General features: G+C 40.1%; 1 protein-coding gene across 9 annotated transcripts in view; it reads left to right on the top strand.

Annotated features, from left to right (window-relative positions):
- C33H2orf76 (chromosome 33 C2orf76 homolog) overlaps window positions 1-27614 on the top strand; it is an 89146-nt gene that overhangs the window by 39266 nt on the left and 22266 nt on the right. For 4 of the 9 annotated variants that reach the window (XM_061135590.1, XM_061135588.1, XM_061135586.1 and 1 more), the window contains exons 2-4: window positions 15155-15224; window positions 16527-16671; window positions 26325-26375. In XM_061135590.1, coding sequence (XP_060991573.1) covers window positions 16539-16671; window positions 26325-26375 — 184 coding nt within the window. In that variant the 5' untranslated portion in view covers window positions 15155-15224; window positions 16527-16538. Of the gene's footprint in view, window positions 1-11054; window positions 11284-15154; window positions 15225-15896; window positions 15946-16041; window positions 16165-16526; window positions 16672-26324; window positions 26376-27614 lie in introns of those variants that run through there. The other 5 variants (XM_061135593.1, XM_061135589.1, XM_061135595.1 and 2 more) reach the window with 5 other exon arrangements.

The raw sequence follows: 27614 nt of genomic DNA, 5'->3' as shown, positions 1-27614 counted from the left end.
ATCCCTGGAAAAAAATTTCTTTACAGTTTGCAACTGGGACTCACATGGTTCAGAGCACACAGGTTGTCAGGGCCTCCAGTATGACCCTTGACCTTCTCAACCCAAATGTATCACTTGGGTTCACGTTATTGCACTTGGGCCTTGTTTTTGGAGGCACTGCCTGAGGGCCTGCAGTCGGTCTGTCTTGTTGGTTTAGGCTGCCCGCTGAGTGTCATTGTCTGTAACATGACGTGCTGAGCAACGGCTGTGGGGATGGGGTGAAGACGTCTGGAGGTGTGGACAGATGTCTTGTGTGAGAAGTACAGGAGCCGGGACAGATGTTCTGAGACACTTGTTTTCTTGGTGACAGTGATCACATTGGGGTCAGAGCCATCTGTCAAGGGGTGGCAAATTCAGGAGTCAGTTAAATTTAAAGTGCTTATACCAATTTTGGGGAAGCTTGTCAGGGTGTTTTGCTTCATGGAACTGCTCCAGGGCAGTTCAGAAAGATGAAAGATCGTTAAGGAATGGTCCTTCCCACCTGTATCTCCTGGGGTACAGGTTGTTCTCTTCAGTGGTGAGGTTAATTCCCTCCCTCCGCCTCCACAAAAATGTGTGTGTCCCATTCCAGGCCCATGGACACCGCTGGGTTTGAGCTTAGCCAAACCATCCGTGAACTGAATCCAGGCATTTAGGGCAACCTCGTTGAACAGAGCGTCCTGCTGAGTCAGTAGCTGTGTCAGAGAGGTGAGGAGCCCGAAACGCAAAGGAGTGCCTCTGAATGGAGGCTGTCTCCCTTTGCTAGAGGCTCTAGTTTGCAAAATCATCAGCCACAGAGACTGGTACCTCAATGAGGTCGTTGGGTTGTGGGAACCAAAGTTAGAGGTGTATTGCAGCTTGTTGGACCACTTTTGATGCAGCCAGTTGATTTGGGCACCACTCAGGATGCTGCCTTTTACGTTAAAAAGACCATGTACAGTGTCCATGTGAGGACTGTATCAATCAGGATTCAACTGGAGAAGCAGCAGAACCAGTAGGGACAAAATGCACAGACACACACACACACACACATGGAATTGACTTACTCTGTGGTGGGGACTGGATAAGCAGGTTGGAAATCCGGAGGCCAGCAGTCAGGAAGCGCCCGTGAGGAGCAGACTGGACCCCACAGACACCAACCAAGGCTCGTGGTCCCAAGCAGCGGTCAGGAGGGAGGACCCAGGGGAAGGGAGAGCAAGTGCAGCCCTCACGGTAGTTTGGACTCTGAGCTCAGGGACGCCTACATCCTCCTGTGCTGTGCTTAGTCCAACTCTTTGCGACCCCATGGACTATACCCCGCCAGGCTTCTCTGTCATGGGGTTTCGCCAGGCAAGAATACTGGAATGGGTTGCCATGCCCCCCTCCAGGGGATCTTCCCAACCCATGTATCCAAACCAGGTCTCCTACATTGCAGGCAGATTCTTTACTGCCTGAGCCACCAGGAAGTCCTCCTAAAGGGCTTCTAACTGATTAAGTCAGGCCTGCCCAGGAAAATCTCTCTTTTGATTAAGGCCAGTTGATTATGGACTTTAATTGTATCTACAAAATGTATATGCTACAAAATGGTCACTGCCCCCTTCTTCCTCTGACATTCTGGAGAGAATATCCCTTGTGCATTCTGGGGACCATAGCTCAGCATGGCCATGATGAACCACCCCAGGCATATACTGTCTCTAGTACCCAAAGAGTGTAGCAAGGTGCTAGGCTTTCTCTTTGGTGGTGGGAGGCTGAGGAGACAGCTGTTCCTTGATCACCAAAGGGCTTGGGCATTGTGAATCCACCCACATAATCCCAGGAAGCTTTACTTGTTGAGTAGGGCCCTGGATTTGGCTGGCAGAGGTGTGGTAACAGCACAGGCAGGACCGTGGAGACAGGTGTCTGACTTGCCAGCCAACAGGACATCTTTTATATGTTGAAAACTTTGAACATCAATGGGTAGGGAGGGCAATTACATGTTGTCTTGACCCACCCTGTGATGACACACAGCAGGGGAGCTTCTCCCACTAGCATTTCTCTATAGCTCTTCCTCCTGGGGGAGAATCTCCTCTGGCACTGTGGACGGGGAAGTATTAAGGGTATATAAGCATCATTTGTACAATCATGTAGAAACACAGCAATACTTTGAGTTGGCCTGAAGCACCCATCTGCTACATCATGTTAGTTTCCCTCTCCCATTGTGAATCTTGTCCAGATTCCGTTAGCTGAATCTGAGTACCTCCTCCTGCACAGAGCCAAGTAGGACAGTGACGTGGGTGCCTGTATCCACAGAGCCACAGGTATTTGAGTCCCTCCTTTCCTTGGAGTTCTCCAGTGTGCTTGGGTGCATCAGGTCTTCAGTCTGTCTTGGGGGCAGAGAGACCTCAGGCCACCCCTGGTGCCTCTCCTAAAAGCAGATGTCAGGGTAGAGGGCCCAGGGCAGGATCAGAGTTAGAGAGGGATAGAGGAGCTTTGTGCCAGTAAGCGTGCGCGTGTGTGTGCTATGTCGCTTCAGTTGTGTCCAGCTCTCTGTGACCTCATGGACACAGGCTTCTCTGTCCTACCAGGCTTCTCTGTCCATGGGATTCTCCAGGCAAGAATGCTGGAGTGGGTTGCCATGCCCTCCTCTAGGGGATCTTCCCTACCCAGGGATTGAACCTGTTTCTCTTACGTCTCCTGCATTGGCGGGCAAGTTCTTTACCACTAGCGCCACCTGGGAAGCCCCACTTATCTTTAATTTCATATGGCTGGGTGGCTATACATGGCTCAGCTTAATGAATTTTTCAGTTACCCAAGAGCTCTGCGTCCTCACTGATGACATAATCTGTTTCAGCTCTGAGGACTCTACTCAATAGCTGTAGCCACATTGCTCCTCATCTGGAGCCAGGGGCTTGTGCTTCACCGCCTCAGTAATACCCCTTCTTCCTCCCACCCGAGGGAGCGTGAGCAACAACAGAAGGTCCTCGGGCCGTTTGTTTCAGTCCTGTCTTCTGCTCCTTGTCCTCTAAGGTTAATTAGCCCTAACACCCATCACTTGGAGAAGAACCTTTGTTACTGGATCCCAGGGAATCTTCTTGTGTACCCTAAGTCCATGGGACCCTTGTCTTTTCTGTTCCAGAAAGCCATGTTTCTGCCAGCATCCCATCCTTGTCACCTACTGTCAAGAACTGTGAAGAGTCTTGAGATTTTACCCAACTTGGAAGCCAGCACCTCAGCCTGTCACAGTTTCCTGGATGCTGGCAGAAGACATGGGACTTGTGGTTCTGAGACAAAGGACTGTGTGTCAGCACAGCCAACAACACGAGCTCCCTGTCTGTGCCGTTGCCTTTTGCCCCATGAGTCCACAGCTGTGGAACCCTGAATTTAGGTAATCCAAATATTGCAATATTTTTCAAAGAACTATAGCCAGCCTACCCAGCCTTAGCCCAGAGGGAGCCATTGCGTTTGTTACACTAGACAGGAAACACACCCGCCCTCTCTTCTGGAGGGGGAGCATGTCTGTCTTCCTGGACTGTTTGCTCTGTGCACACCCTTGGAAAGAACATTTGCGCGCTGGAGCAGCCAATGCCTCTGCTCACAGGGTGTGCAGACGTGTGAGAACACCATGGGGAGGTGTCTGCAACACACTGATGGTTGTGTATCGGGAAAAATCAAATTTGTGTCCATGTACCTTGTTATACACAGGAAGGACGGCGTGAAATATTTTTTCCAAATGGTTAGCTCTTTTTTTTTTTCCATTTATCTTTATTAGTTGGAGGCTAATTACTTTACAATATTGTAGTGGTTTTTGTCATACATTGACATGAATCAGCCGTGGAGTTACATGTGTTCCCCATCCTGAACCCCCCTCCCTAACTCTTAAACCCTTTGGAAAACTCAACTGTCCAGAATAGTTAGTTCTCTGAGAGTTTTGTTTTCTTCCTTGAGCAGAGAAACCAGATTATGATTTTGTGTATTTGTCCCAAATCAAAGGTCATAAAGGCAGGTCTGTGGAATTGTAGGTGTTGATTTGTCAGTGAGTGATACAGTCAGGGTGAACAGCAAGAGTTTACTTATTAGAATTGACCATGACTCTTTCTCAGGAAAGGCTAGCTGCTAATGTCATCTTGCAGTGAAGCAGTTACAGAATGAGCATTACTTGCATAATCATCTGATTTAGCTAATATTTGTTGTTGAGTCTCTAAACTATGTCTGACTCTATCGACCCCATGGACTGTAGCCCGCCAGGCTTTTCTGTTCATGGGGCTTCCCAGGCAAGAATAGTAGGATGGGTTACCATTTCTTTCTCCAGGGGATCTTCCCTTCCCAGGGATTGAACCCACATCTCCTGTATTGGCAGGCAGATTCTTTACCACTGAGCCATCAGGGAAGCCTTAATTTAGCTAATTATTTGTCTTGCACCTTCTGTGTTATCTTAAACATCTAATGTATGAGATTTTATTTTTTTGACCTACCTAAAAAATGGCTCAGGTCAAAGACTTTAAAGTCTTTCATAAGTTAATACATTGAAAATCTCTTTCTCAAAAGTTTTGTGTCACTGAAAGATGAATAAACTGATTTTTCTAATATAGTAGTGTTTTGATTTGAATTATACAACTAAACATTTGGAAGAAAAAGACTAGGAGATTTTCACATGTTTATTTGATTCTCTGATGGACCTGTTCTATAAAGTTATAGCTTATGATCTTAAAAATTATGCTTTTGAAAAGATTTAAAGCAAATTTCTGTTAACTTTTTTCTTTTTATCATAATGACCAGTTTTGGTATTTCATTTTTACCAAGGTCTATTTTTAGAATAAAAGTTTGTTCATTTATGAGTTTAAAAATAATTACACTTTTAAAGTAGGTTGGAATAGATTAGAATGGAATTAACATTTTAGGCATAGTCTAAAATAAATGACTTGATTATAATTTGTCATTCTTATCAACTTTAGTTAAATTGGAATTTTGTATAAACTTACTAGTTTGCCAAGGTTATGTTCTCTTTAAAAGGTGAACATTTCTCATTCACGTATTTAGCAGTGTGCTAGGTGCTCAGTACTTTTAAGAATAGTATAAAGAATGTAGGTCAATTGTAGTGAGGTGGATGAACCCAGAGCCTGTCATACACAGTGAGGTAAGTCAGAAAGTGAAAAACAAATATCATATATTAATGCACATACTCATGACCCTGTTTACAGGGAAGGAATGGAGATGCAGATGTAGAGAACGGACTTAGGCACATAGCAGGGGAAGGAGAGTGTAGCGTGGATGGAGAAAGTAGCATTTACATATGTACACTTTGCTGTTGTGCAATCGCTAAGGTGTGTCTGACCCACTGTGACCCCGTGGACTGCAGCATGCCGGTCTCCTCTGTCCTTCGCTGTCTGCCAGAGTTTGCTCAAGTTCATGCCGATTGAGTCTGTGATGCCATCTAACCATTTCATCCTCTGCTTCCCCCTTTTCCTTTTGCCTTCAGTCTTTCCCAGCATCAGGGTCTTCTTCAGTGAGTCGGCTCTTCCCATCAGGTGGCCAAAGTATTGGAGTTTCAGCTTCAGCATCAGTCCTTGAAGTGAATATTCAGGACTGATTTCCTTTAGGATTGACTGGTTTGATCTCCTTGAAGTCCAGAGGGCTCTCAAGAGTCTTTTCCAGCACCACAGTTTGAAAGCATCAATTCTTGCACGTACCATACATACACTATCATGTGTAAAATAATAACCAGTGGGAAGCATTATATAACACAGGGAGTCCAGCCTGGGGCTCTGTGACCTCCTGGGGCGTGGGGTGGGAGGGGGGAGGGAGACACTGTAGGGAGGGTGTGTGTGTATAATTACGACAGCTTCGCATTGTTCAGAAGAAACCAGCACGGCATTGTAAAGCAGCTATTCTCCAATTAAAAAAGGCAAAAACGTTAAAGGAAAAAAGAACGTAGGTTTTCTCCCCTCTCCCTCTTTGGCCTCAAACAACTTTTTCTAGGGGTAAAATCACATATTTGGGTGATATTTAGTAGTACATGTGTTTATTTTCTTCAAAATCATTTTCATATTGAGTAATTTTCATCTTAGCAGTACTCTTCTTTTTCCTACTTTTATGCCAGTTTAGTTTCCTCATATAAAAGAACAATAAACTATATTTCTTCTTTTTATTGATTTTTTTCAAAAGGAAGGCAAACTAACTCTGCTCTGTTTTATTAGTTCCTAAATCTAGAGGAAAATCAAGCATTTAGTGTAATATATGTTTTTTGTATGTGCTTAGGACACTAGTTTTTTGAAAGCTTTACCTTTTTCATATGGGTAAGACAAGTTTTAAAGAGAACTTGGTATTGTGACAATTTTGATTTTACAGTACTTAAATTTAGGGGGTAGATATAACTTTACAAAATACGTTAGTTTTTCAAAGTGATTCACCTTAGGAATCTGTTAAATTTCAAGTTACGTACACCCTTTCTCCTTCCTGGTGATTACAGAATCTGAATGCTAGCTGCCTGAGTGGTGAGTGCTTTTCTACGCTTAAAACTTCTGATTCTTTACGTGTATGTGTATGGCTGAGTCCCTTCACCTGAAATTATCACAACATTGTTAATCAGCTATACGCCAGTACAGAATAAAAAGTTTTTTAAAAAAGCTTCTCTTAAGGACATTTGGATTCTCTTCCATTCTCTGACAAAAAGTAAAGAGCATGCTTTCTTCAAATACTGGAAAGCACGTGAAAGTGAAAGTTGCTCAGATGTGTCCAGCTCTTTGTGACACCATGGACTATGCAGTCCATGGAATTCTCCAGGCTGGAATACTGGAGTGGGTAGCCTTTCCCTCCTCCAGGGGATCTTCCCAACCCAGGGATTGAACCCAGGTCTCCCGCATTGCAGGTGGATTCTTTACCAGCTGAGCCACCAGGGAAGGCCAAGAATCCTGGAGTGAGTAGCCTATCCCTTCTCCAGCAGGTCTTCTCGACCCAGGAATCAAACCGGGGTCTCCTGCATTGCAGGTGGATTCTTTACCAGTTGAGTTATCCCAGGAAACCCGGAAAGCACATATCCTTTTTTTTTTTAATTGTAATGCAGTCAATCCTTGTTATTCACAGATTGTGTATTTGTGATTTGCCTACTCGCTAAAATCTCCTTGCAACCCCCAAAGCAATACCCGGGCACTTTCTTGGTCATTCTCCAGTCTGCAGGGCTGTGACATATTTGAATCAACAAAATTCACATTGCCAGCTGAAGTAAAAGGAGGCAACTTGCTGCCTTCTTGTTTCAGTTCATATTGTAAACAGGTGTCCGCATTCTGCTTCGTTTAATGCCATGCTTTTCACATTTTTATGGTTGTTTGTTGGTGATGTCACTTTAAAATGGCCCCCAAATGTCTTGCTGTCTGTGTGTGCCTTAGAAAACATGTGTGTTAAGCAAACTTTGTTCAGGCACGACTTGTAATACTCCTGGCTGTGAGTTTAACCTTTATGAATCAGCAGTGTAAGTATATATCAAATAAGGTGTCTTTAAACAGAAATGTGCATAAAATAAGGTTATGTATTTACCAGTTGGTGAGAATTGTGACTAGAGGAAACAGGTGTCCCAGACCCTGACTCTGTATTCCCCCCGGAGCAGTGGTCCAGTATTCATGAATTCAGTGTTCGAGACCACTTTACAGACAGCATCCGCTGCAAGTAACTGGAATCCGCTGTAGTTATTTTATTTTATTTTGCTGAACTGATGGAGATCATCAGTCAAGTATTTTCCGCATGCGTGTATTTCGTGTTTATGTTAATGCTGGGCTGTGCACTTTGATCTCAGGAGCGCCCTGGCGAGTTTCCAGCTCGTCAGCTCAGAGCTCTGCCTCAGGGAGAGGCACCAGCTCTGGAATGAAGGCCGTTGCGTGGTTAGGGAGCCTGGCTTGCAGCTTGGCTTGGCTTTCCCTGACCACTCCATGCTGACTTTCCACCTTCCCTTTTCGCACTGCTGCAGCCTGGGCCATGAAAAAGCAGCTCTGACCTGACCTGTGAGGCTGGCCCAGGAGGGGAGGATACTGGGCTGCATTGGTTCTTGGCTCTGATGGTGCAGGGACGTGGGATGTGGGCGCTCCACATGAGGGTCTTCCTATGTGGGTTTCGTGCTTGCTTTGTTTTTAAGTTTTGCTTTGCTATGGTTATGGGTTTTTCTTCATTATCCCAAACCAGCTTGGTAAAGTACCAGCCAGAACAAGTTTTTTAGGCAGGGAAGTTTAAAGACCTTCCTAAGCCCTAGACACTGTTACTTTTCAAATCCCCACCCTACATTGTAGAAAATGGACCTGTATCCTGTATTAAATCTAAGATTTATATGTAAAGTTGAATTGCTGTTGAAATGTTACTTGTGTTGTAGTTACTTAAATGTTAAATTTGATTTTTTGAAAATTTCATGTTCTAGAGCAGTAAGTTTTTTCTCCAGATCTCAAGCATTTTCATGGGCCCTGGAAAAAATTCATAGGCACCTGGGTGCTTCTCTAGTGGCTCTGTGGTAAAGAATCCGTCTGTAGTGCAGGAGGTGTGTGTTTGATCCCTGGGTCAGGAAGATCCCCTGGAGAAGGAAATGGCAACCCGCTCCAGGATTCTTGCCTGGAGAATCCCGTGGACAGAGGAGCCTGGTGGGCTACAGTCCATGGGGTCACAGAGTCAGACACGACTGAGCAACTGAACAACAATAACTGTGTCTGTGGTGCTGGACTGTGTGTCAGGAATTCAGGTGTTCCTTAGCATTGCAGTTGTCCAAACACTGATGGCAGCTCTGATGTGCCTCGTGACACATATGTTCCTGTGGTACCAAAACAAGCCATGAACGGATTACTGCGGTAAAATGTGTCTGGTGCTGTGGGTGGGCAGAGGGCCTTTAGCTGAGTTGGGGCAGAGGAGAAGGTATTGTGATGCTGTCCTGGAGCAGATGGTGCCAGGCCAGGTTTTGGAGGCTGTCTGTGTTGTAAGGTGAAGAGTGGAGGGACAAAGGGAGTTTGCAGAAAAACTGGGGGTGGAAAGGTGTGGCAGGGGCTTGGAAACAGCCTGATGTGTGTGGGAAATTATGGGCTGACATTACTGCTGGGGTATTATGTAAAAAGTGGGTTGTGGTGGTGACCGATACCATCAGAGGAGCAGGGAGGGGCTGAGTATGGAACACCTTTTGTGCTTCTTAGACAAGTGTAAACTTGTCCTGGGCATGTGACCTGCTTCTAGGGCCTCTTGACTGCTGAGTAATACTTTCTGGATTTATCAATAGTTGGTATCCTTCAACACATATCAGTAATATAACTAAGTTTCTGACCCTCTCTGTCCTTGCCAGTATTTGCTAAGTTCTGTTTTGTTTGCCTTTGTTCAGTAAACTCTTTTTTCTTAAAGGAAATGGAAATACCTTAGTTTTAAAAATAACTTTTTGTTGATGTATACCACATACCTCAGAAAAGTGAAAATGTACGTATATAGAGAAATTAACCTAATTTCAAAACACATGCTCGTTCTTAAAACATCAAGCAATATTAAAAGTTTATAAAACAAGTAGCAGTCTCTTGGATTTCTACCATTCATAGCTGCTGTGAACATTTTGGTCAGTGCTGCTCTGGACCTGTCTCTGATCTTATGCAGACACCATACACCCATGGTTTTCTATCTTATTTTTTCATTCACTAATATTTCATAGCCATCTTTTAAAGTTAATATCCCTGGATTCATTTCACCCTTTAGTGGCTGCAAGGGATTTCATTTTATGGCATGATGTAATTTACTTCATTGATGAACTCAATTGATTCAATTAATGAATTCAGTTACTTCATTGAATTCTAATTTTTATAAACTATTAGAAACACATCAGTGGAAAAAAATCTTCCTTGAATGTACTTCTTTGTATACTTTTCCTCTCTTAAAATAATTTTATTATTAAAATTAAAATAATCTTAAAATTAATCTTAAAATTTCAAGCATATAAAAATTGTGTAGTATGATAAGGTCCCATATACGTCCAGTTTCAGCAGTTACCAGTGTTCTACTTTTTTTTCAATCTACACATCCATAATTGTTTTTCCTCTGTCAAGAGTATTTGAAAGCAAGTACCAGTCATAATATTTTATCTATATACCTCAGTCTTCTAAGTTAGACTCACAAGCGTAATAATATTAAATAAAGAGAATTGATATTGATTCCTAATATCTTCTAGTATTACACAGATTAAGATCCATGCATGATCTAAACATTAGTTGATATATCTCTTTTAAGTCTCTTAGTTTATAACCTTCCTCACCTTCTATGTATTGCATGCTAATTATTTGTTGAAGAAAACAAGTCATTTATTTGGTAGAATTTTCCAGTCTGAACTTGGCTGATGACCTCCTTATGGTGTCATTTAACTTGTTCTTGCAGACACTGTCATAACCCCTAAACTGGGAGTTAGATCTAGAGGCTTAATTCATTTGTTAAGTTGGATTCATTTGTTAAGTTGGATGACTAAGTTTAGCCCCTGAAGTATCCATTCTAAAGCTTCTCATCAATCTTTTACCTAATGGTTTTGTCACCCCTTTATGATCACTGCCTACTTTCATTACTACATTAGGGTTTCCAAAATGATGGCCTTTAGCAACTTTTTATTTTGAGATAATTGCAGAGTCACAAGCAGTTATGTGAAATAATACCAGTGATCCTTTCTGCCCCTCATCCAGTTTTCCCTAAGGGTGACATTCTGCTTCATGGTGGTCTTATATCAGTCATATCTAGGGAATTGATGTTGATACAATCCATGGACCATATTCACGTTTCACTAGTTTTACATCTTCCTCTGTAGGCATGTGTGCATGTGCATGTGTATTTGGTTTTAGGCAATTTTATCACATGTGTAGATGAGTGTGGATAACACCACGGTCAAGAATTAGAAACTTTCCGTCACAAGGATCTCTTTTGTTGCGCTTTTATAGCCAGAGCCACCTCCTTCCCTCCTTGCTAACCCCAGGGACGCTAATTATTCTCCGTTTCTATCCTTCTGTCATTACAAGAATGGCATACAGAACTTCCCTGGTTGTCTGATGGTTAAGAGTCCATCTTCTGATGCAGAGGGCATGGATTTGATCCCTGGTCTGGGAAGATTTCACATGCCACAGGGCAACTAAGCCCATGCGCCCTACTGCCCGTGCTCTGCAACAAGAGACGCCACTGCAGTGAGGAGCTGCTCACTGCTGCTGGAGAGCAGCCCCTGCTTGCCGCAGCTGGGGAAGGCGCACGTGCGCGGTGAAGACCCAGAACAGCCGGGAACAAACAAACAGAAGTCTGCTGCTGAAAAAGAATGCTGTATAGTGGAACTGTGCAGTATGTGACCTTCTGAGATTGAGTTTTCTTTTTAATTTAATTCCCTTAAGATCTATCAAAATTGTTATGTGTATTAGTAGTTTTTTCTTTTTTATTATCCAGTGTTTCGTGATATGAATAGACCACACTTGGTTTAACTATTCACATGTTGAAGGATGTTTGGGTTGTTTCCAGTTTGGGGTTATTAAACATGGATATACTATGAGCATTTATATATAGATTTTTTTATGTGAACATAAGTTTTCATTTTTCTTGCATACATGCTCGAGTGCCTTTGCTAGGTCTGTGATAAGCATGTGTTTAGTTTTATAATAAATTATCATATTCTCGTCCAGAGTGGCTGTACCATTTTGCATTTCCATCAGTAGTGAATGAAAGATTAGTTTCTCTGTACCCTCAGCAATATTTGGTGTTATCATTGTTTTTATTTTAGCCATTTTGATATTTATGTAAATGATAATTTTTAAATTCTGTCATTCCTTCAGTGCTTTTTTAGCTGTCATTCTTCTTTAAAGAAGAAACTTTTCATCAGCTATTTGGTAATCTTGAAATACAAACTGTATAAGAATCTGATTATTTTTCTCATTTTCAATACCCTGTTCCCTACCTTGGTAAGCCAGTTTTCAGGAAAACAAATAAGTGCCCCTTTAGCTTCCAGAGTGACTAATTGACTTAAAAAAATATCATTATAAACTCATGGATTCTTAAATATTTGATGTGATTGTCTTCTTTGGGTAAATTAGTAGAAGGAAAATTGTCATGTCAAAAGGTAGGCAAATTTAAAATTTTGATATCGGTTATCCCACTCCTCTCCAGAAAGTCTATCATTTAATGTTCTTGGCAAGAGTATGTAAAATATTTATTTTTCTATATCCTTGCCAACGCTGGTGTGGCCAGTTTTTAATTTAAAAGTATTTTAACAATCTGTGGCTAATCAGTTTCTTACTATTTCTATTTTCAGTTCTATAGTTACCAGTAATATTGACTTAAAAATTTAGCCTATTGCTCATTGATTACCTTTATCCACGTTTCTATCAAGACATTTGTCTTATAATTTTTTTTTGCTATATGTCAACCTTTTCCTTGGTGGTTGTTGATTTTTATTTGTTTAGAAAAGTCTTTTCTACCTTAAGGTTATAAAAGTTTATACCCATTTTTTGATGCCTTCCTGTGATTTTATAGTTTAGTTTAAGTATTTGTTCTACATATAGTTTATTTTGTATAAGATATGAAATAAGGATCCAGAATTATCTTTTTCTAAATGTCTGACCAGTTTTCCTAATGCCGTTGATTAAGGTGTCTTTTCCCCACGAGTGTGAAATGCCATTTTTGTACTAAATTCTTGACTCTTGAGTCTTTTCTGAGTTTTCTTTTCTCTTCTGCTGATTTGTCAGTCTTCAGTGTCACGTAGTTTATGGTACTGCTGGTCTCTCTGTCTTTCTTTTTTTTTCTTTTATGACTTTGCTAAGTTCACAAGCATTTTCTTCTAGATTAGAAATACTTCTTTTAAATCCAGACCACCGTGTTATATTTTGATGGGGATTTTATTTAATTTATAGATTAATTTAGGGAGAATTATTTCTTTACAACTCTGAGCTTTCATAGTTAAGAACATGGTCTGTCATTTCATTTATTCACATCTTTTTTCTTGTTTTTGAATGTTTTGTTAATTTACCTCTAAATTATTGCTTTTGGCTTCTCTGTCCCTTCATTTGAAGGATACCTTTTAAACTTGATCAGATTCGTTTTTTAAATTAGGTCAAACCTTCTGGGAAAACATCGCATTTATAATTTGTAATACTCGCATTCCAAGCTGTCTCTTCAGTATGTCTGCCTCCCTAAACTAACAACCTATATTTCCCACAGTCCTTGAGACAAATTAAATAATGGCCTCATTCTAATAGTAGCTAATATGGCTTAGTTACTGAGTATAAATTACTACAAATTTCTGATGAAGATGACAATACATTGTTGATCAAATTAGACAGTAATGCACATTTGGAGTTTTAAATTGAAAACTTCAACTATTTAAGTACAGCATATGGGGCAGCTTTTTTTTTTTAAGTGGGAAAAACAAGCCTACAATTATAAAAGTTTCATAAGGCATACATGCGCTAGCTTGCTTGGCCTCTTTTTTTTTTTTTTTGCTTGGCCTCTTTCGTTAGTCCATTTACATCATGTATTTCATTGCACCTGGGAATCTTGTATCTTTGTTTGCTGCCTACATGAGCTGTATTTATGCCCAAACTTGTTTAATCCCAAGTAGACCTTTGATAAAAGCAGCTACTATTTATTGAGATCCAACTATGTGTTGGGGCTGAGAAGCAGAGTCAATAATTAAGTTTGATCTGTCCAGCTCTGAACTCTTTAGGAGTTTGGATTTCATTGTAGGGCTTCTGTGTGTGTGTGTGTGTGTGTGTACTGCATTATAGGGCTTCTGTGTGTGTGTGTACTGCATTATAGGGCTTCTGTGTGTGTGTGTGTACTGCATTATAGGGCTTCTGTGTGTGTGTGTGTGTGTGTGTGTGTACTGCATTATAGGGCTTCTGTGTGTGTGTGTGTGTGTGTATGTGTGGTGTGTTTTGGAGAGCTTCTTTGTTGTTTTGGGGGCTAGGTGAGAGGAGGAAGAAATTGGTCATAATTTTCACAAACCTGTTAACACTGCCTCTAAAATATGGATGCTTTTTTCCTTTATTTATTTATTTATTTATGTATTTATTTGGTTGCTTCGGGTCCTAGTTGCAGCGTGCAGGATCTTTGTTGTGGTGGGGGCTCTCCAGCTGTGGCTTGCAGGCTCCAGAGTGCGTGGGCTCAGTGATCGAAGCACTTAGTTGCTCCTCGGCGTGTGGGGTCTTAGTTCCCCCACCAGGGATCACACTTGCGTCCCCTGCATTGCAAGGAATTGCAATGGATTGTTAATCACTAGACCACAGGGGAAGTTCCTAGTTTTTTATGGTATCCCTTTCTTGAGAGAGATTCTTTATTAGGTATCTCAGTAAATTTTAAATTGTAATTTTGTAGATGTCTTGCTAAACTGCCATTATTTGGTAAGTTTTAGGGTCAGAATTTTGGGGAAGCCCTGTAAAACCAGATTTAATAACAAATAGTGTAACAGCTAATTATGGAATTTCCAAAGATTTAATTTAAGCTCTCAAGCCACAAAATAAGATTATACAATGAATCCTTTATTTTAGAGGAAAAATACTATTTTTAATTCAAGACAATTTAATTAAAACTATTTAATTATAACAGTACACTATAATCACAGATTATTTTATGCATTAAAACAGCTTGAACCTTTGCTTTTCACACTTAATGTGCTGTATATTCCCTCAAACTTAGTGAAACATTTGTGTAAGCATTTTGTGATTCAAAGAAACTTTCCAGATCAAATTAGTGTGGCTTCTTTGTGTATATTATGAAATATTATGTAATATTATGAAATAGTCCAGACACACTAAAAGACTTGAAGAATAGTAGCTATACTGTCCCTATACTTAACATCCTGCTTTAAGATATAAAATGCAACCAGTATGATGGAAACACCTGTTTTACTTCTCCGTAGTTGCATAATCCTTTCTTTGCTCCAAGAATTATCTCTTTTTCAATGTAATAAAACCTATGTTTTTGAATTTTGTGTAAATGATGTGTTATTCTGATGCTTTTGTGACTTGCTTTTTTTGCATTCACCATACTATTTCTGAGATTTCATCTGTGTTGATGTGCATGGTTCAAGTTCATTCATTTTCACTGCTTGAAGTATTTTGTTGAATGAAAGTACCATAATTATCTATTCTCCTGCTGATGGACATTTAGTTGTTTCCAGGTTTTGCAATTAACAAAAAGTGTTAATATTGATGTTCTTTTACAGTTCTCCTTGTGCACACATGTGAGAGATTCCCAAGAGTACCTACATATGAATGACATTGCTGGATTGAAAGGTATATGAATCTTCAGCTATACTAAATATTGCCCAATTGTCTCCAGAAGTAGAATCCATTTGGATGCCCACCTTAACTGATTAACTCTCATTGTTCTGCACTCTTGCCAACAGTAGGTATTGTCAGGCTTTTTCACTTGTCAGTTTGATGAGTAATATATAGCTCATTGTTATTTTGAATTTGTCTGATTACTGGTGAGGTTGGACAACTTATTTTATCTTAGCATTACAGATATTTTTTTTTTAGTACTTGTGTATTATGGCTGAAAGTTATATGCAAACTTGAAAGCATGAAGTAGATGCTGCTAATTAGAAATGTACCATAATTTTATTTTTAAAACGTTGGCAACTTTGCAGATTTTTTGGAGGAAATTATTGGGTGATTTTTTTAAAACAGTATATTATATATTAGATCATGAAATTTGGAATTAAATTGGTGCTTGAATCCTGGCTCCATTTTTTTATGACCTTGGGCATTTAGTGCAATGAATTTTTCCTCATCTTAAAATAAGTATGGTTTGGTAATAGAATTAAATCTGATAACATTAACACTGGCATGCAGGACTAGTTTAGGGTGAAATAAACATATTCAAATTAAACATATTCAAATAGTGTGGACAATGGGTGATACTATGCATGCTAAGTTGCTTAAGTTGTGTCCAACTCTTTGCAGTCCTGTGGATGCTAGCCTACCAGGCTTCTCTGTCCATGGGATTTTCTAGGTAAGGATACTGGCGGGGGTTACCACGCCTTCCTCCAGGGGATCTTCCCAACCCAGGGATGGAACCCTGAATCTCTTTCGTCTCTTGCATCGTCAGGTGAATTCTTCACCACCAGCACCACCTGGGAAGCCTGGGTAATACTATGACACATGATTAAATCAGTTCTGAAATCTGACAGCATTAGTGAAATGAAAATGCAACCCAATAGTTGATGCTAATGTAAGTGAACTTCCTTGAAGGCCAAATGAGACTGGTGGTGTAGCACACCAGAGCAGTAACGGGTGCAGCCCCACTTCTCCACATACACCCACACTCCTGAGTCGGTGTTCATCTTCTGTACCTTGTCAGCTTTCTGCCTGTCAGAACATCAGTGACTGTGGTTAAGCTGTCCAGGATCACAGTGGGTAGGTGGGAGCGACCTCGGGACCCTTTGGTTGTCCCGGAATCTGGCCCTTTGGTTGTCTGGGAACTCTGTCGTTAACTGTGCAGTGTAGGAGAGGCGGGCTGGGTGCCTTAGAGCTGATGGAGGAAATGCAGGCTGGTGGATAATTATGAGTTGATTTTATTATCCTTTGCCACAGGAATTTCTGCACATGGCTTCCGAAGATGTGACCATTACAGTTCGCCTCATTCGTTCATTTGAGCATCGCAATTTCAGACCTGTAGTATATCATGGAGTTCATTTGGACCAAACTGTAAAGGATTTTATAGTATTTCTAAAGCAAGGTATGAGATGTCTCAGCCACTTTTTTTTTTTAGTGTTTCAACAAGGAGTAGTTGAGTATTAGAGTGAAGTAATCTTTTAAAAGCACTTTGAAAGATATTAATCTGTGTTCTAAGCCAAGAGTGAGGCTTGCTCCTGCTCTGGGCCTTGTTATCAGCAGCAGTATCTCTCCAAGGCTTATTTAGCAACAGGTGTGCCTTCCTCAGGGATTGTCATTATCATGTTTGACTTCTCCTTTTTTTTTTTTTTTTTAAATTAAAAAGAACTTAAGATCTCCGATTGCTCGTGACAAATGGCTTTGTGTATTTGGAGGCTCGTTAACAAGAGAAGGTAGTGTTACCTGGCTGAGCAGAGGGCATCCTGGGGAACATGACAGGAAGGTAGCAGGCTTCTGTCTGTGCAGCCAGGAGATGACGAGCGCATCTGGTCATGTGGGCACAGAGTGACGACCGCCTCACTGGTGTAGTGTATCATTCCAAGCTCGGCATACCTCAGGTGTGAATGTAGTTTTCATTTAGATAGGTCCTTGGTGGGTTTCTATCCTCTGGTCTTAATTACAGAAGTGTTCCAATCATCAACATTTGATGAAACATCTAGAATAAGCTTTTATTGCTTTAATTGAATTGCAATTTATATATGGTGTAATGTACAGATCTTAGTATACAGTTCTGTGAATTTTGGCAGATGTTGCACTTTATATCCAGCTTAATTTTTTTCAGCTGTCATAATTTGAGACAGAGTAGTTGTGAAACTCCTAAAAGCTCTTCACACAGGTTCCCCAAATGTCAACATTTTGTTACATTTATTTTCTCTCTCCTCCTCCTCCCCAATTCGTTTCTTACTCTTCCACTTCATTTTGCTCTCTGAACCATTTACAAGTGTGTTGCAGACATGATTCCCTATTACCTCTAAATATTTCAGTGTAGGGGGTACTCTTTTGCCCCCTTCTGATGCCTATGTCAGAAGCTTTCTCTATCTCCTTTATAATTTAATAAAACTTAAAATAAATAAATAAATAAATATTTCAGTGTATATTTTCCAAAAACAGGGAATTTGCTTATATAACTGTAGTTCCAGTAATGAAAATCAGAAACTTAACATTGAAACAATGCTATCTCTTCAAGAAAACTAGAGATACCAAGGGAACATTTCATGCAAAGATGGGCTCAATAAGGACAGAAATGGTATGGACCTAACAGAAGCAGAAGATATTAAGAAGAGGTGGCAAGAGTACACAGAACTGTACAAAAAAGATCTTCATGACCCAGATAATCATGAAGGTGTGATCACTCACCTAGAGCCGGACATCCTGGGATGTGAAGTCAGGTGGGCCTTAGGAAGCATCACTATGAACAAAGCTAGTGGAGGTGATGGAATTCCAGTTGAGCTATTTCAAATCCTGAAAGGTGATGCTGTGAAAGTGCTGCACTCAATATGTCAGCAAATTTGGAGAACTCAGCAGTGGCTACAGGACTGGAAAGGGTCAGAGGATGAGATGGTTGGATGGCATCACTGATTCAATGGACATGAGTTTGAGTAAATTCTGGGAGCTGGTGATGGCCAGGGAGGCCTGGTGCGCTGCCTGTGGTCGCAGAGTCGGACACGACTGAGTGACTGAACTGAACTGAACTGAAGGTGATAGCTGCCAGGTTTCTCTACTGTAAATTTTGATTGTACTTGAAAAGTAACTTGTTAGGGATACGCTCTGAGACTACGTGAATGTTCTGTTACTTCCCAATCTTCCATCCACTAGTTTAGCATTAATTGATGATTCTTGCCTGAATCAGTTATGATGTTTGGCAAATGGTGATTCTTCTTATTCCATCGTTCCTTTTACATATATTAGTTGTTTTTCTACAGTACGGAAGAGCTTTTTACCCTACCCCCCATTCCTGCTCCTGCCCCATTTATTTAATCTTTGGTTTATATCATTGTGGACTCAAGGATTCTTACTTTATTCAGAGGACTGTGATTCTTTATTTTTATTTTATTTTGATGCTCTAATCATCCTCATTTTGGCTGGGGGTAGCCAAAAACACTATTCAGAATTGCCAATGAAAGACAATAAAGCACTCCTGAATGAAGAAATTAATTAAGATTAAAGGAACTGAATTAACATATGTCCTTGGATTTTCTTTTGTTACAGAAAGAAAGGACACGGCCCCGTGTCCTTGTAACATGTCCACGTTGTTCTTTGAGCACTTCCTTACTTTTTGATCTAAGATGTTCCAGATGTGTCTTGTTCTTTCCCTACCCCAGCCCTGGAATCAGTCATTTCTCTGAGAAGCTATGATTCCATTACTGGAGAATGTTATTGGGAAACCACAAACTTGGTTTATATGTGTGCAATGCAAGTGTACATAGTTAACATTTAAAAATGTAGTGAATTCTTGACATTTTCCTTCCTGATTGACTTTGTAAAATTTCTAAACTCTTCTGCCTTACTTTTTTTTTTTGTTTTCATCTAATTCGAGTGGTTTTACTGCTCAGTGTTACTTGCCTAAGAAGAAAGCATGGTGTATTAACTCATAGAGAAGACAGGCTAGTCACTCTACTTGTTAGGGGGAGATTGAGAGTTGGTACTAAGATATTGCCAATTACAGAGTGTCCTGTTTTTGAAAGGCTATCACCAAAAGTATATTCAGATTTTGAAAGAGAAACAAATCCCTATTTTTTTTTATTTTGAAATCTGTGTGTGTATTACAGGTTACAGTGTTTCTTAGTGTTAGTATGGTAAGTGCTCTGGTGTTCTTGGTACAGTGCAGAATAGATCCTCTGAAGCCCTTGAGAACAAGATGTAATCTTCAGGCTGCTCCAGTGCCAAGGGAAGATATATTCTCCCCAGGGGCACTGTGTTCTTTTCCTTCCCAAGTACTGCAGAATTGCTCCCCATTAGAGCAGTGGTGTGGATCACTGCAAATGCTCAGCACAGCCTACTCACATCTTTCACCTGTTACTTTTTTCTATTAATATTGTGCATGTGGGAAATGTGTTCCACTGATTAAAAGATAAACTTTGGGCTTCAGGCCTGTTTGAGCTGTGTGCCCTGTGCCTATCTTTGTCCTCTGATTTGAGGTACGGTGGAACCCTGCAAAGTTCATGAATTTACCTTTTATGAATTGTGTACATAACAAAGACCAAATAGCTTATTACTGAGGAGTTTTTGAACTAATTTGTGCTAAGAGCTTCACGTAGATTTTCTCGTTTCATCCTCACAGCATTCTTCTAAATTAGGAACTGTTATTATCTCCATTTTGCAGATGAAGAAACTGAAGAACAGAGAGAGAAGTCGAGACGCTTGCCTGAGATTACATGGCAAAAAATAGGCAAAGCTGCAGTCCAACCCTTGCAGTTTAGCTATACAATCATGTACTCCTAAACAGTACTCTCAGTTGCCTCTTTATTCTTCTCTATTGCATTGCTTGCTTAAATAGAATCTCTGAAACAAATGGATTTGCTTAGAGTCAAGAGTCTTTGAATTTAGTTCATCATGCTCTACTGTTTTATTTTTAGTTGAAGTATAGTTGATTTACCATGTTTCAGGTATATAACAAACAGATTCACACACATACGTATTCTTTTTCAGATTCTTTTCTATTATAGGTTATTATAAGATATTGAATGTAATTAGTTCATTGTGCTATACAGTAGTCCTTGTTGTTTAAATTTTATACATAGTAGTGTGTATCTGTTAATTTCAAATTTCTGATTTATCCTTCCCACTCTTTCCATTTGATAACCATAATTTTATTTTCTATGTCTGCGAGTCTATTTTTGTTTTGTAAATAAGTTCATTTGCTTTATAGTTTTAGATTCCACAGATAAGTGATGTCATATATTTGTCTTTCTGTGTCTGACTTCACTTCATTTAGTAAGATAATGTCTAGGTTCATCCATGTTGTTGCAAATGGCACTACTTTGCTCTTTTATATGGTGAGTAATATTCCATTATATGTGTATACCACATCTTCTTTGTCCATTCCTCTGATGATGGATATTTAGGTTGCTTCCATGTCTTGGTTTTATAAATAGTGCTGCTGTGAACATTTCAATTAAGAGTTTTTGTCTTTTTTTGGATATGTGCCCAGGAGTGGGATTCCCAGATCATGTGGTAACTCTAGTTTTAGTTTTTTAAGGAGCTTCCATCCTGCTCTCCATAGTGACTGCACCAATTTATATTCCCACCAACAGTGTAGGAGGGTCCTGTTTTCTCCACACACTCCCCAGCATTTATTATTTGTAGACTTTTAAAAAATATTTTCATTTATATATTTATTTGGCTGCACCAGGTCTTAGTCTCTGGGCATGTGGGATCTAGTTCCCTAACCAGGGGTTGAAGCCAGGCCCCCTGTACTGGGCACATAGGGTCTTGACCACTGGATGCCAGGGGAGTCGCCTATTTGTAGGCTCTGAGGGTGGCCATTCTGACTGGTCTGAGGCCTGGTCTGATCTCATTATAGTTTTGATTTGCGTTTATCCAATAATTAGCAATGTTGAGCATCTTTTCATGTTCCTGTTGGCCTTGCTTTAGTTTTGAACACCGAAAGCTGGAAGGATGCTTGACATCATGGCATAGAGAATTTTGTATACAAACCGAATGTTCATTGTGGTGAATGACTTTTTGGAGTTATTTTAGATGCCTTCTTGCCTTTCCAGTTGTCCTTTTGATAAATCACTTATTTCATCCATAGCTTAACATGGTCCTTCCCATAATTGTCTGTTTCTCCCTCAACCAAGAAACTTTGGTTAAATTTGATCCATTCTGCCTTGAGGATCATTGAACCACTATATCATGCCATTAAAATCTAAAGTTGTATAAATATAACAAATAAGTGTAGTGGATATAAACTAGCATTTGTAAATAAGTGTAAATATAATAATACATAAGATTGTATCCATATATAAGCATATAAATATAATAAAACAAATCTATTATTAACATACGGAAAATGGATATTGATCAGATATTTTGATCACAGAGGTGCCATGTATTACTTTATATAGATGACAAATTTTCAGACTAATATACAAACCAATTATCTAGACTAACTACATTTTAATTATTTGTTGATCTGGCATTTTAATACTTTGCAATACTTTAGATTTGGGTTCTGAATGTAAAATTATTTTGTCTATTAAATAAAGAAAAGCTATGGCGATTTTATCCAGACTTCCAATTGAGAACTCAATTCTTTATACCCCCCTTACTCCTGGTGAATTGTTACTTTGTAGAGCAGTCTGTTCTGTTGGGTGACTACTAGAATAGTTAGAAAGATTTTCCTTATCTTTTTAATCTTTATTTATTTGTTTATATCTGATTCTCCCCTCCACAGTTTCCCCTACTATTAACATATTAGTATGCTGCATTTGTTGCAGTTAATGAACCAATATTGACGCGTTATTAACTACAGTCCATAGTTGATTCAGGTTTCCTTAGTTTGTAGTGATGTCCTTTTTCTGCTCCAGAACCCCAGCCAGGATACTACATTACATTTAGTTGACATGTCTCTCTGGGCTCTGTGAACTCTGGCAGTTTCTCAGATTTTCCTTGTTTGAGGACTTCGACAGTTTTAGGGAGTACTGATCAGGCTTATTGTAGGATATCCCTCTATTGGAATGTGTTTGATGATTTTTCTCATGATCTGTCATGATTTTTCTCAGTCTGACCTTCCCCCTGTTTTTATAAAGTTTATTGAAACACAGCCACACCCACTTATTTACATATTATATGTACTGCTTTTGTGTTTCAGGGGCACTTACATAGTTGTGACAGAAACCATATGGCTCACAAAAACTAAAATATTTTTTACTGATCTTTACAGAAATAGTTTGCTGATCCCTAATGTTGGTGATTCCTCCTCATTGCATCATATCAGGAAGCACTTGGTTATTGGTAGTATTTATGAACTTACTGGATCAGCCATTTATTAGAGAAGGATTAAACGGAGGAATGGCCAGAGGGAAAATATGCATAGGACAAAGCATGGGGAAAGGGGATGGAGCTTCCATGCCCTCCTGGAGTGCAGCATTCTCCCTGGTATCACCGTGCGTTCACCAGCCTGGAAGCTCTCGTGATAGATGTTTAAGTCATTTGGTGAAGAGGCTGTCTACTAGATTTCTCTGTTTTAAACATATCTTTCCAACTAATAAATAGTTGAGACCATATGTGTATGTTGTTTCCAACAGTTTTAGCATCTATTTTGTTTTTAAATTCATTTTTAAATTTTTTGGCCACGCCAAAACTGTTCCTCAACTAGGGATAGAATTTGTGCCCCCTATATTGGAAGCCTGGAGTTTTAACCACAGGACTGCCAGGGAAGTCCCGGTTTTAGTATCTATTGATGATCTTTACCCAAATCTCTGGTAGTTGCAGTAACTGGGATTTTTTTCTAACTCTGTGATTCCTTCTATGTTTATTATCTAGCATTTTTTCTGTAAAGAGGCACTCCCCTGGTGCCCCTCTTATTTAGAAAGGAACAGGATAATTTTACAGTAGCACCACCACAGAAGATACCAGCTTTAGTCCTACCCTTCTTAGTGTGGCAGATGGAAGTTGGGAGGGCTAGATTCTAGTCCTGGCTCTTGACACTTTGGGCTGATCGACTTCCTTCTTGGGACCTCAGTGCTCTAACCTGCTGATTAAAGGGATTAAATGATGCATTTTTACTCATGTCTATTTTTGAGCACCTGCCATGTGCCAGGCACTCTGTTAGGTTTTGGCAACATGATGAAGGAAATAGGCTGTCGTCCCCACCCTCAGGGAACCAGTATTTATTAACATATAATGTGCCAGGCACTGTCCTAGGTTTTGGGAAGACAGGCCATTGTGTCTTAATCTTTAGGAATTTATAAATTAGTAGAGAAGAGAGACCAAACTAAGTAAACAAAGCTCTAAAATTGTAAAAAATGTTATGAATGGAGGAATATGAGAGGAGACCCCTCTTTTAGTAGGGCTGTCCAGGAAGGCCTCTTTGTGGAGGTGACAGCTGAGCTGAGATCCACAGATAGAAGGGAAAAACAGGCTTCTTTCATCTCTGTCATAGTCTCTCCTCTCAGAAGCCTAGACTGAAGGTAAGGCGGTGATTCGGTGTCTTGACTGTAGACATCTCTAAATGAGAATAGTTTCGTGGCACTGTACCTTAGTCCTTTCTTCAGGGAGTTTTGCTGTCTAGGAAATACAAATGGCAATAAATTAAACAGATCTAATTCTTCTTTCTGATATATAGTTAATACTTCTTTGGCCTATAATTCAAAAGTGAGAAGCAAAAGATAAAATGAAGTTCTGTCTCGGCTAAGGCTAAAACACAGGTTTCAGATGGAGGTTGGGCGGGTGAATGTGGACTCCACAGACAGGTTTCCTTTGGCCTACGGCATTTTTTTTTTCTTTTTTGGCCGCATAGGCTCTTTGTTGCTGCGCGTGGGATCTTCATCGTGGCTCATGGGCTTGTTGCCCTGTGGCATGTCTTGCCGGGGAAATCCCATGGAGAGAGGAGCCTGGCGGGATACAGTCCATGGGGTTGCAAGAGTAGGATATGACTGAGGGACTCAACCACCACCAATGTGGGGATCTTAGTTCCCCAATCAGGAACCGAACCTGTGTCCCCTGCATTGGAAGGCGAATTCTTAACCACTGGATCACCAGGGAAGTCCCTGCCTACAGTATTTTAAAAGTCAATACAATCCACCCAACCCCCCCCCCCCCCCCCCCCCGCCCCACCCCAGACTTAGTGTTCCCATTTAAATCTTTAGGTGACCAACTAGAGTGAAGGGACCGCCCCTCCTTTAGTGGGACGCTTGCTCGTGCCTCACGGCCCTCTCCTGATTGCCCAGCCTCACTCAGTCCTGTAGTCTGGTCGGCCTCCTGTGCTTGTGTTTGTCTGAGAATCATCTCAGCAGGTTTTCATTTTGAGTCTAAATATGCTTGGGACTGGCCGGCCGTGAGTCTGATCTACGGGTGTGGGGCTGGGTGATTCTGGCGTGTGGCAGGTGAGATCAAAGCCCTAACTGTGAACACACCTTTGTTAAAGGATTCACAGGGAGGGTGCCCTCTCAAGAGTGGGGACTTGTCTCAGCAACTTCTTATTTGCCCTGTCCCTGGAATACTTGGTAGTGGGTACTTTAAATGCTTATAACATAAATGAATAAATCATATTTTAATTTTGGTATTTATTTGGGCTTTAAAATTTGGGCTTTCCTGGTGACTCAGTGGTAGAGAATCTGCCTGCAATGCAAGAGATGTGGGTTTAATCCCTGGGTCAGGAAGATACCCTGGAGAAGGGAATGGCTACCGACTCCAGTATTCTTAGCTGGAGAATTCCATGGACAGAGCAGCTTGGTAGGCTACAGTCCATGGGATTGCAAAGGAGTCGGACAAAACTTGGCAACTAACACTTTTTCACTTTCATTGACCTTTAAAAGGTTAAATGTAGTTAAGCACTTTTCCTAATTCATATGTGTAGGTTTTAAAAAAGTTTTCTTTGGTAATACATTCCTGTGGTTTTTAAGATGAATATGTAAAAAGGAATACAGTGAAAAGTCTCCTTCCCACTTCTGTTCTTTATCTGACCAGTGCATCATGCTCTCTCCCATGGAAGTGTAAACAAGAGCAAATATATATTCTTATTTTTCCTCTCTTTTTTTCAAAAGGTAGTGTACTAAAAATAATGCTCTGCCTTAGGCCTCCTTTGCTCTTAAAAAAAATTTTTTTTTTTTTTAATTTGTTTAATTTTTGGCTGTATCAGGTCTTTGGGGGCTGCTCTCTGGTTGCTGGGCACAGACTTCCACTGTGGTGGCTTCTCTTGTTAAGGAGCACCAGGCTCTAGAGCGTGGGTTCAGTAGTTGTGGTGCACAGGCTTGCTTGCTCTGTGGCATGTGGGATCTTCTGGACCAGGGATGGGACCCACGTTCTCTGCACTGGCAGGCAGATTCTTACCCACTTGGACCCCCAGGAAGATCTGCTTCCTTTACTCTTGACATATCTTGAAGATCTTATCATATTAGTAAAGAGCTTCTCCTTCTTTTTTGGTTGTTTTACTGGTTGTTGAAAAATATGTTTAATTGTTTGGACATATTATAGTTTATTTAGGAAGTCCCCTCATTGAGAGACACTTGGATCTTCCCAGGCATTTGCTATTGCAAACAGAGCTACAGTTAGTACCTTTGTTTAAGTCATTTCATACACACACACACACACACACACACACACACACACACGAGTGTGCAAAGTATATTTCTATGGTGAATTCTCCAAGTGGAATTGTTAGGTCAATGCATATGTAATTTAGATATATGTTACTTAATTTCCCTCTGTAAGGGTAGTAGTTTAATTAATTATTAATTAAAACTAATACTAGTGTTTGAAAACACTTTTAAAAAAATTTTACTGTTTTCTTTGCTGAGTTAGAGTAGTTACATTATAGGTTACATGAATTTTGGTAAGAGTGATAAGATTGTTCTAGATCATTGGTTTCTACTACTGACCCCAAGAGATTCTCAGATTCATATGCTAAATGAACATCGACTATATAATAATGTTTCACACATATGTACTATATATTTCAAGTGTATGTAGATGCTATTGTATAATAAAATGCCAATTCTCTTAATACTATGACTATTTGAATATTTTATAATAAAAATACTTTTTATCTTACAGATATCCCTTTGAGGCCCAGCCTTCCACCACCATTCAGAAATTATAAATATGGTAACCAAATTTTCTTATTCTTTTAAAACATAAATTTCACATTAGTTTTATTTTGAAATGAATTTAAATTTGGTTTTCAAAAATGAGTTTGCAATCTGTATATAAAAACCAATATGGAAGTTATTTAAAAATATAGGAATTCTAGTATATCATTAAAGTATATACTACTTGTGTCATCAAGTTCTTTCTTTATGGCCTTTGTTAAAAAGTCTGTTTTGTCTGACATGAGTATTTTGCCACCCCTGCTTTCTTATCCTTTTTGTTTGTACAAGATATCTTTAAAAATCTATTTTTTTGTTTTATTTATTTTTTTAATTGAATTATACTTAATTTATAATTTCTGTTATACAACAAAGTGACTCATATATATGTATGTATGTGTGTGTGTGTGTGTATTTATGAGGAATAGCATGTTTGGAAAACTGTTTGAAGTGAATTTCTTTGTCAGGTAATCAGATAAAGGAGAAATGATTAAAGACTCGGAACTAAAAGAAGAGATTTAACATTTTAGATGTCAATAACTTGAGTATGTTGGCTTCCCTGGTGCCCCCGTGGTAAAGAATTTACCTGCCAATGTAGGAGCTGCCGCTGCTGCTGCTAAGTCGCTTCAGCTGTGTCCGACTCTGTGCGACCCCGTAGACGGCAGCCCACCAGGCTCCCCCGTCCCTGGGATTCTCCAGGCAAGAAGCTGGAGTGGGTTGCCATTTCCTTCTCCAATGCGTGAAAGTGAAAGTGAAGTCGCTCAGTCGTGTCCAACTCTTAGCGACCCCATGGACTGCAGCCCACCAGGCTCCTCCGTCCATGGGATTTTCCAGGCAAGAGTACTGGAGTGGGCTGCCATTGCCTTCTCCAGCCAACGCAGGAGAGGCAGGTTCAGTCCTTGGGTCAGGAAGATCCCCCGGAGAAGGAAATGGCAACCTACACTAGTATTCTTGCCTGGGAAATCCCATGGACGGAGGAGCCTGGTGGGCAATAGTCCGTAGGGTTGAAAAAGAGTGGGATTCTACTTAGCGAATAAACAACAACAGCAACAACTTGAGCATGTTACATAGTAATTTTATATGTTGCAATCACTGATTTTAAAATGTAGTAATAAGTCAAGAAGCTAGGTTTCATTATTCATTATAAAGATGGTACAGTTATTAACCTTCAGGATAGTGACACTCACCAAACTTTGGATTTGAGACTTCACTTGAGAATTACGATGCACCTAATAAATATTTCTGTTAATTGGTGCAG

Source organism: Dama dama, chromosome 33 (assembly GCF_033118175.1).
Source record: "Dama dama isolate Ldn47 chromosome 33, ASM3311817v1, whole genome shotgun sequence".
In the NCBI taxonomy this organism is placed as follows: Eukaryota; Metazoa; Chordata; class Mammalia; order Artiodactyla; family Cervidae; genus Dama; species Dama dama.
The sequence above is the reverse complement of the archived record's forward strand: the minus strand, read 5'-3'. Positions and strand labels throughout refer to the sequence as shown.